We start from the raw sequence: 10781 nt of genomic DNA, 5'->3' as shown, positions 1-10781 counted from the left end.
AGGACATGGTCCTACTTTTCCTCTTTTGCAGGTATCAATATAGAAGGAATATCTTTAAGGGAAAGCATCATGAAATGGTGGGGAGCACAATGCAGGACTGATATAAAATCGTATTATAGAGCATTACCAGGCTTTATTATATGGGAATTATGGAGAAAAAGGAACAAGAACAAACATGAAGGGAAGGGCATATCACTACCAAGAATCATTCATAATGTTACCAGAAACATGTATATTTTGATTAAGGTAAGAAGGCCACATATGAATGTACCAGGAAGGTGGGCAGATATGCTAGAGGAATTGGAGAAGAATAGGACAATCATGAAGACCATAATGGTTAAGTGGGAATACCCTCCTAAGGGTTGGGTTAAATACAATACGGATGGAGCGTCTAAAGGAAATCCAGGAGTAAGTTCCTATGCTTTCTGTTTAAGGAGTGATAGAGGGGATATCTTACATGCAGAAAGAGCAACTATTGAGAGTACTACAAGTACAGTGGCAGAAGCTAAAACGGTCCTAGAAGCAAGCAAGCACTGTAAGCAGCAAAACCACAACCAAGTTATCATGCAAACAGACTCAATGCTAATGAACAAAGTGCTAACAGGAGAGTGGGCAATACCATGGAACATAGCAGATACAATTGAGGAAATAAAAGCATGTCTTGAAGGAAAACAACTAAAATTCCAACATATTATGAGGGAAGGGAATCAGTTAGCGGATTACTTAGCAAATAAGGCCATTGAAGAAGGTAATTGCATATACACAAGTTTTCAAAGCATGGATATAAGAGGGATGAGAATAATTAACAGTGACAAATTAAACACCCCATATTTGAGAGTATTACCATAGATGGGAGAATGGGGAAGGGATGACTACAGCAACACATATACAACATTTGCACTGAAAGAAGGAGACGACAAAAATGTGAAATGCTTTATAGCCGAGGCTATTCCAGCCAGCAACATGGAATCGGCAAAAGTGGGATCTAAGGGAAAATGGGAAGTGTAAACCTGGAAGACATCTTAAACATTGTCCAGAGGAGGCGGATTGAAGCTGCAATTCAATCAAGCACCACCTGCAAATCAGACGGTATAAGACAACAAACATGGATGAAAGAAGAACTGGAAAATGTTTGGAAAACAAACCTTGGCGGAAAATGTTTGGAAAACAAACCTTGGCGCAAATGGTGGTTCAACCACGACGGGAGTGTTGCAGTTGGGTGAAATCGAGGAGATGATGAAAATGACAATTAGGAAACCTAAGCTAATGGAAAGTGATGAGTTGGGAGAAATACAAGGAAAATGTCCGTAATAGGCCCTTTTGTTTACTACTTTCTTTATTAATTCTCTGTCTGTTTGGACTTGGGCATTAGGCCCAATGATGTAACTCTTTTTTATATCAATGAAACAGAAAAGTTAACCAAAAAAAAAAGCATAGATTATTTCTTATGCATTGTTGGTTTGATGTATTAAAAATCATATGCATTGTAAAAATATTTATTTACAAAAATATCCTCCATAATTATGATAAAAAAAGATTTAATTTCGAAAAAAATTATAAATATTTATTATAACTATAAATTATATTATTAATTGTAAGATGAAAATTTTAAAATAAAATATCATTTTTGTTAAAGAACATGTTACATGTGATAGAAAAAAAGAAAGCATTAAATTCAAGATCTCTTTCTATATGTCCAAGTCTTGATAGACAGAGTTAGCCGATCCAAACTGGCATGAACAACATGATTATAAAATAATATTTTTTTATAAAAAAGTATAAAAATAGCTAATGTCATTCCGGATAAGAGGGTAGAGTATACGCAAACCTTATCTTACCTTCTTCATATCAAATAAAGCATATCAAAAGCAGATCTAAGAAGAAACTATAAATATAATGTACCTAAACATAAGGGTGGCTACATCACTGGTTGTACAACTGGAAAGTTGTCCTATCAGTAGGTTGGTGAAGTCGTCAGCGTACTTAACCAATAGGAACGGACGAGTTTGTTTGTCCATTGGTCAAAGATTATTTTTGGTTGATATAATCAAAATGACAAACAACAAACAAATTATTCATTCAAAGTGAGAGATATCAAGCATCAAACAAAATATATAGCAAGGGACCTGATCAACGCAAGAAGTGCTTTTTGTGCCAACTGTTTGTTTTGAATGCTTGTATTGTGCTAAAATTATAGGATTCGTTTCACTATTGTTAGAAACGTTTTAAATCTTTGTGTGAGTCATTGTAAGAATATCGTTAGAGTTAACTTTTTGTCTTATAGTTAAAGTCTATATTAATCAGTGAGGGTTAGTATAGTGGGCAATGGATGCATTGCTTAGGCACAATAAGTAATAGATTGTATTACTTAGTGTTGAGATTAAGGGGTTAATCTCATTGTTTGGTTGTAATCTGTGTTTTACTTTTGCTTGAGAATATTAGTGAAAACAGTTGAAAATCCTGTGTGACAGGTCGTGGTTTTACTCCCTTGAGCAAGGAGGTTTCCACGTAAAGTATTTGTGTTCTCTTTACTTCCAGTATTTACTTTTGTGCTTCTTAACTGTGCCAAAGGACATGGTCCTGTCATAATTAGTGGACGCATACATTCCATCAGCCGATAAAATGTAATCTTGAGCATTGATTCTGACAAGACTGATGAAGCTGAGCTACAAAATGCAGTGCACAATCTGATCTCATTTGATGCAAATGTAACAGAGTACACCAGCTATGCTGACATTGCCACCATTCCAGGCCACTATGTCCTATTCTGGGAGCTCAATGTGAATGTCTCTACCCGAATTCCTCATTTAGTCTTTGAAGATTGTTGCCTCACCATTGAAGAATCTCTAAATAGGCTTTCCGGTGAACTCTTAGGGTTAGCACATCTTAGCACAAGATACCTCAATGCCAAACATACAAGCTTAAAAGATACGTTTTCAGATTTAGAAAGTTGTCTTTCTTTTTAGAAACAAATTAAAATAGAAATGTTACCATCTAAATGCCTAACCCTCCTCACTTGGATTTTCACATTGTGGGATCTTTCTAGAAATATAAACGTATTTTGTTGAGGCAATTTCCCTCGTATAAAAAACATATTCAAGATGCACTTGTGGACAATGGGCTATAAAATTTTCACCCCAGGACTTCCTGGTGTGAACCAAATTTTAATTGGGCCCACCAACCGTCGAGTGGGAAACCAAAAAAAAAAAGCAAAATATATGAAATTTGAAGAAAACAACAACAACAAAAAAAAAAACACCTAACATAGTCCAACAAGTGAGGCTTGAGGGAGGGAAGGGTGTGCTCATACCTTAACCATAATGTTGTGAGATAAAGAGAATGTTTCCGATAGACCCAAGGCTTTTCAGAATATGGTTTAAAAGAAATGCAAAAATAAAAAGTTATGATGAAAAACATTGAAGAACAAAAGTACTAATAATATTAGAGAATTTTGAAGAAAACAATAAAGTCCAAAGTTACGACCAACCTTTTCTTTAGTACAACGAACATGACTTTTTCCATTATAAATTTATAAAAACATATGAAACACATGGTGATGATGTCAGGAAATTAAGCAACATATGTATAAAGAATGAAACCACACTAAACAGATGGGAAATATTATAATTGCAACTGTTGGCAATTGTATGATGATCAGGCCATGCTGTTATTTTTTATTCTATGTTGATTTGTTTATTTCTTTTCAAAGGTCAATGTTGTATGGCTTTAGTCTAGTGGTAAGAGCACAACGCATGGATGTATGAGCTCCTCTGTGCTAATAAGTCCACAATTATCAAAAAGAAAATTTATGTGTGGCCTTAAAGTTGTATATCTTTGAAGGCCACTGAAACATACTCCATTTGTGAACTATCAGAGACAAGTTTACATACTGAATTCAGTTGAGCCCATAGTCAATACACCCCATCTGTCTCTGCTTTTAACGTCGCCCTAAACGTCCTCTATATAAAGCTACTTCAACCTTCATCCACACACATACTATACATTTTGTTCACCTAGTAAAAAAAATTTGACTCAGCCAGGTCTTTATTAATATGGAAAGAACCATACCTGCGGCATCAAAGAGCCCGATGAAGGCCACTGAGGGTAGTATAGGGGAGGAAAACAAGAGGGCTCTTCAGTTCATTGAAGAGGTCACGACCAACGTTGATGAGGTCCAAAAGAGAGTTCTTGCTGAAATCCTCTCTCAAAATGCCAATGTTGAGTACTTGCAGCGCCATGATCTCAATGGTCACACTGATAGAGAGACGTTCAAGAAAGTCATGCCTGTCATCACCTACGAAGATATTCAGCCTGATATTAACCGTATAGCCAATGGTGATAAATCTCCAATCTTCTGCTCCCAACCCATCTCTGAATTCTTGACAAGGTTTGTCTTTTCGAAATGTGCATCTCCATCTCAATAGTGTCCTATTATAAAGTACACAATTCATATTCTCTGTATCTCATTAAGATGATCTCGTTCTGGCGTGTGTATTCTTTGTCTTTAATTTAAGCTGAAGTGCATTCTTTATGTGCAGTTCTGGGACGTCTGGAGGGGAGAGAAAATTGATGCCAACAATTCCAGAAGAGATTGGGAAGAGATTTCAGCTTAGCAGCCTTGTGATGCCTGTGATAAGCCAATTTGTTCCAGATTTGGAGAAGGGCAAGGGAATGTATTTCTGGTCCATAAAATCCGAAGCCAAGACCCCAGGAGGATTACCAGCTAGCCCTGTTTTAACAAGTATGGCCAAGAGTCCTTATTTCAAGAATCACCGCTTTAGCCCCTATGCAAACTACACTAGTCCAGCTGAAACCACTCTCTGCCCAGACTCTTACCAAAACATGTACTCCCAAATGCTTTGTGGTCTCTACCAATGCAAAGAAGTCCTCAGGATTGGCTCGCACTTTGCATCTGGCTTCATCCGTTCCATCCGGTTCCTAGAAAAGCACTGGTCTCTACTTTGTAACGATATTCGAATGGGAACCCTTAACACCCAAATTACAGATCAGTCAGTGAGAGAGTCAGTGATGAAAATCCTCAAACCTGACCCAGAGTTAGCTGACTCCATCGAGGCTGAATGCAGTAGAGATTCATGGCAAGGGATCATCGCTAGGTTGTGGCCTAACACCAAGTATGTGGATGTTATTGTAACCGGAAGCATGTCACAGTATATACCGACCCTTGATTATTACAGCAACGGCCTCCCTCTTGTCTCTACCACGTATGGTTCCTCGGAATGCTTCTTTGGAATCAACCTGAACCCCTTTTGTAATCCCAGCGAAGTCTCTTACACCCTTATTCCCACCATGTGCTATTTTGAGTTCGCACCAATTAACCGAGACAATGGAGTCATCAAATCAATCTCCCAGTCCAACCCGCTTAATGAGAAAGAACAAAATCAATTAGTTGATTTGGTTGATGTCCAGATTGGCCAGGAGTACGAGCTTGTTGTAACCACATATTCAGGTACTTCCAAATGCAAAACAAAATGCTCGACTCGTTTCTTTTTTATAATCTGTCGGTCCAACATGTCTGCTAATGATTATTTTGCTTGGACTTGTGCCATTTCAGGACTCTATAGATACAGAGTGGGTGATGTGCTTCGAGTTGCTGGATACAAGAACAATGCACCTCAATTCTACTTCGTATGTCGGGAAAATGTAATCTTGAGCATTGATTCGGACAAGACTGATGAAGCTGAGCTACAAAATGCTGTGAAAAATGCAGTGCACAATCTGATACCATTTGATACAAATGTAGCCGAGTACACCAGCTATGCCGATACCGCCACCATTCCAGGCCACTATGTCCTATTCTGGGAGCTCAGTGTGAATGGCTCTACCCAAATTCCTCCTTCAGTCTTTGAAGATTGTTGCCTCACCATTGAAGAATCTCTAAATAGCGTCTACCGCCAGGGGCGTGCCTCTGACAAATCCATTGGGCCTCTGGAAATCAGGATAGTGGAAATTGGGACTTTTGACAAGCTCATGGATTACTGTGTTAGCTTAGGTGCTTCCCTTGACCAATATAAGACACCCCGATGTGTGAAATTTGAACCCCTTGTTGAGCTATTGAATTCGAGAGTCATGTCCAGACACTTCAGTCCCACGTGTCCAAACTGGGTTCCTGGTAACAAGCAATGGAACAACATGAATTGAATGGCTAGTTTGGTGTTTCAGACCACAAGAATTATAATAAAGACTTAGCTTCTCTTTATTGACCTTATTTTGTGTCATCGTCTCTTTGCTTTTGCTAGTCACAACACTCTAGAATGAGAAACATTGTTACTTTGTTTCATCTAATTTTTCTTAGCGTTGTTGTTCAGATGTATGTCTTGCTATCAAAAATGCAATGAAAATTATATATTACAATAAAAATTCTGTTTATCACAAAGTTTTCTTTAAAATAATTCATCATCAATTTAATCCATCTCTTGTGGACTTGTGATCAGATGACATAAGTTTGTATGGTTTTCAATATGGTGTCAGGATCCATAGTAGCATCAACCTTAAGTATCCCTTCTGCTTCATCAATCTGAAGCAAATCCAGTTGGGTCTGCAAGAGCTTTGCAGGCATGAAATGCTTTCCCTCAGCTGCTCTCTTGACCAGCCGAGCGGCAAGCATTTCAGCCCCAACATCCAACAACACGAATTTAACAATACTTGCATAAGAACCTGGTTCATAATTTGGGTCTGCAGATCTAAGGATTTCCCTGTACCGCTTTTTCAGAGCTGAGCATGCAAGAACCAGTGTTTCTTTGTCACCTAATCCTCTTCTCAGTGTATTCCGCAATGCTTCAAGCCATGGAACACGATCTTCCTCGGAAAGAGGTATCCCATTCTTCATCTTCTCTGTTTTGATCAAACAAATCGTCAATAAATGCACCCCTTGGGAATATGCTCTCATTGATCAGCCATGATTTTAATTAAAAAGTCATGATCATAGTCCTTACCTTTGTTAGACTCTGAGTGATAATCATCCGCATCAAGAAAGCGGCCATGAACAGCTCTTCCAAGCATCTCACCAATTGTTCTGAGCCAGTATGCATAAGAATTACTTAAAAGTTTGGAACTTGAAAATTGAACCACAGAGACGTATCAAATAGGAATAGCATGTTCATATAAGCTTCAAGTTTTTTTTTTTAGAAAAGGTCTCCTAGGAAGAGTAAACCATTGACTATCATGTATTGCATTACAGTGATTCAAGTCATTTTTACTTGCCAAGTAACAAGATATTTTTGCTTCTATAATCTTAAGTTCTTTGTTAAGATCTAGTTTGACTATACAAGCAGTTAGAAACTGATCAATGACCTATACAATTTTTTTGGTTAAACCAAATTAGTAAGTAACTTGAAACCTTACGATTTTCCAGCTCCGCTGACACCCATAAGTACAATAGCTTTTCCTGTGAGGAAAGACATTACATGCAAGAGGAAAAAGTTTCATCATATCATTCATAACAAATGAAAAAAAGAAAGAAGAACAAGATGGAAGGTGAATACAAACCTTTGTAGTCAGATGCCATTTTCGGAAAACTTATGACACAATTGCAAGTGCTTGATGTTGAAAGCATTAGATGATTAACCCCTTCAGATATTACAAGGTTCTGCGCATCTCTCTGATCCTAAAACACAGGAAATATCAGCAGTACATCAAGAATTAAGATTCAGTTAAGCTCTAGCCTTCTCAAAATTGCCACGAAAATGATGTACTAATATCAGCAAGTCAAAATCACAGTTGTCAAGAATGTTTTGAATCTGATATTTCTAGGAAATAAAAGTAGCATTCTTTCAAGCCACCAAGTTTAGATTGTAGAAACAAACTCGGAAAAAGACAAAAATCCTTCTCCACACTAAGGATTTCATGCATTGCACTCCCACTAATATATGCAACAATGTCACAGACACCTTCTTGATGGAGGTTGAAACAAGAAAATATATGCAATAAATGCTTTTTTATTAATAACCGTGGAGTCCTGACCAGCTTGTCCGCACCTCAGACATATCGAATAACTCTATGAATCCTGAGACCTCATAGTTCTAAACTCACTTTATTGATCACCAAAACCGATCGATTTTCAGTACCCAAACGTTAATTTTCTACTTGGTGCAGTTAAAAGCTACTAGCAACAACAACATACCTAGTGTAATTCCACAAAGTGGGGCTAGAGACTGTAGAGTGTACGCAGACCTTACCCTACCTAAGAGGCAACACATAATAACAAAAACAGCACATAGTAATAAATAATACGATTATCGAGCTACAAGGAATCAACATATAGTAAAAGAAATCTAAGGACAAGAAACTACGGTTCAAAGATTCTAGCTTTGCCAAACTTTCAACTGTTTCAACTTCAATGATCAATGAAATCATGAAAGTTCCATCTTTTATGGTCTTAATTGTTCCGATAAAAAAATTGTCAGAAAATTTGTTAACATGATAAACAGATAATGATGCATTTTAACTTGATAAAATCATTAAATTAATCATAAAAATTGAATTTAATGGTTTCTTTATGCAGAAAAGTTAGCAAAAAGAGCTGAAACAAAATCCATAACTCGTGTAAAGGAAATTACAAACTTTATTTCGCCGGAAAAATGAACAGAGATTAGTTCGCCAGAAAAGGAGAAAAGCAAGATCACGTATTTCGCCGGCGAATACAGAACAATTATGAGTCCCATTTCTATCTAACTTGGGCCTACTACTTAAATCCAATTGGAGTCCACCAATTTTAAGACGGTGCTTACAATTCGAGCAATCTCTTTTGTCAAGTTTCACAAAAGGCTTAATATTTTTGTTGTTATAATTAAGGCAAGTGTCTTAATTTGATTGAACACAAAGTTTAAGAAAAGCATAGTATATAAATATGTTCTGTAACCAAGAAATAAGTATAGAGATTTACCAACCTTTTTTTCTCTTTGAATTGAACAGACTTTGCAATGGTACATACAAGGAAGAAAACTCAACAGCTGAGATGTCAATAGCTGTACTAACCATTGTACTAATCATCACTAATCTAATACTAACAACTTGTAGAGCAGTTAACCCACTCAACTAATACACCACACTAGCTACCAATAACAAAATAATATTTTATCTGAAACATGCGATAAAATTTGTGTGTCTAATAAAAACTTGTCGTTAAGGTGAAATGTGAAGTTTAAGTTAAATCATAAGTCTCGGGTTTGAGCCCTAGAAGGGAATTGCTGGGAGCGCCACCCCGATAAATGGGGCCTGCAAATCGCAAATCTGGTTTTATCAGGCTCCAATATAGGTACCCAATATTGGTACCGATCACCAGGTTAGAAAAAAAAAAAAAAAGTTCCACATGAAATTTGAAGTGAAAAAATAAAGTTAAACACATGATGACATGAAACACATGTAAATGATTGTCTGACCATATCTTTTGTCATAACTTAACATGTATATTTTTAAAAAAAAAAACATGTCAGACGGATGGGAAATATTATTATTATTATTGCAACTTTCTGCAATTAAGTAATGATCTGGCCATGTTGTTTTATATTCTTTGTTGATTTGTACATTTCTTTTCTATTTGATGATCGAAAAAATTTCGAGGGTCAATGTCGTACGGTTAGAAACTTGGTGGATAATATAGGTTCATCCCTCTATCTTTCTCCGCTCAAAAAGCATTTCAGAAAGAAGAAAAAAACAGAAACTTTCTGTAATTGGTAACATACATCTAGTGCCTAAGGCATTAGTCTATTGGTAAGAGCACAACACGTGGATGTATGAGCACATCGCATCACGAAGTCGAATCTGCTAAATAAATTAATGTTATATTAATTAACTAATAGTTCACATTTCAGAATCCAGTTGTACCTGAGAATAAACAAAAAGAAAACAAGATAATTGTGACTTGTGAGCACAGATTTAGGTTACTTTTGATCCAGATCCAGATCACAATTATCAAAAAGAAAATTTATAACATATTTTGTACTATCAGAGACAATGCTCAAAAAGGACAGACGTGATATATTTACGAGTGAATACTGGATTCAGTTGAACCTATATATACATTTTGTTCACCTTTTGTAACAAATCATTGACTCAGATAGGTCTTTAGTAATATGGGAACCATTAACACTCAAATTCCAGATCAGTCAGTGATGAAAATCCTCAAACCTGACCCAGAGTTAGCTGATTTCATCGAGGCTGAATGCAATAAAGATTCATGGCAAGGGATCATAGCTAGGTTGTGGGAGGGGAGGGTGTACTCATACCTTAACCGAAATGTTGTGAGATAAAGAGAATGTTTCCGATAGAACCTAGGTTTTTCAAAACATGGTTTGAAAGAAATGCAAAAATAAAAAATTATGATGAAAAACATTGAATAACGAAAGTACTAACAATAATAATATTAGAGAATTTTGAAGAAAATAATAAAGTCCAAAGTTACGACCAACCTTTTCTTTAGTACAACGAACATGACTTTTTCCATTATAAATTTTAAAAACATATGAAACACATGGTGATGATGTCAGGACAGTAACATATGTATAAAGAATGAAACCACACTAAAAAGATGGGAAATATTATAATTGGAACTGTTGGCAATTGTATGATGATCAGGCCATGCTGTTATTTTTTATTCTACTAGTTCTCGAACACGTGCGTTGCACGTGTATTTCAAGCTAAGTAATTTTTAAAAAAAATAATATTAGATTAAATGTGCAATGAGTTATATATCAATTTTGAAAGGGAAGATTACCTTTTGTCTGATTTAAACTTTTGAGTCATTTCATCTTTGAATTTAACAT

At 36.3% G+C, this 10781-nt stretch overlaps 2 protein-coding genes across 2 annotated transcripts; one reads left to right on the top strand and one right to left on the bottom strand.

Annotated features, from left to right (window-relative positions):
* The first annotated feature begins 4042 nt into the window (after nt 1–4042).
* On the top strand, nt 4043–6159 carry LOC125849785 (indole-3-acetic acid-amido synthetase GH3.6-like). The gene is made up of 3 exons (XM_049529759.1): nt 4043–4387; nt 4539–5467; nt 5573–6159. Exons 1-3 carry the CDS (start codon nt 4053–4055, stop codon nt 6157–6159), a joined length of 1851 nt encoding a protein of 616 aa, XP_049385716.1. The 5' UTR covers nt 4043–4052.
* Nucleotides 6160–6336: 177 nt separating this feature from the next.
* On the bottom strand, nt 6337–7604 carry LOC125849786 (gluconokinase-like). Its single transcript, XM_049529760.1, has 4 exons — nt 7507–7604; nt 7363–7405; nt 6954–7033; nt 6337–6852 (listed from the first exon to the last, which is right to left on the bottom strand). Exons 1-4 carry the CDS (start codon nt 7571–7573, stop codon nt 6449–6451), a joined length of 594 nt encoding a protein of 197 aa, XP_049385717.1. The 5' UTR covers nt 7574–7604; the 3' UTR covers nt 6337–6448.
* Nucleotides 7605–10781: the final 3177 nt, after the last annotated feature.

Source organism: Solanum stenotomum, unplaced genomic scaffold (assembly GCF_019186545.1).
Source record: "Solanum stenotomum isolate F172 unplaced genomic scaffold, ASM1918654v1 scaffold10560, whole genome shotgun sequence".
In the NCBI taxonomy this organism is placed as follows: domain Eukaryota; kingdom Viridiplantae; phylum Streptophyta; class Magnoliopsida; order Solanales; family Solanaceae; genus Solanum; species Solanum stenotomum.
The sequence above is the reverse complement of the archived record's forward strand: the minus strand, read 5'-3'. Positions and strand labels throughout refer to the sequence as shown.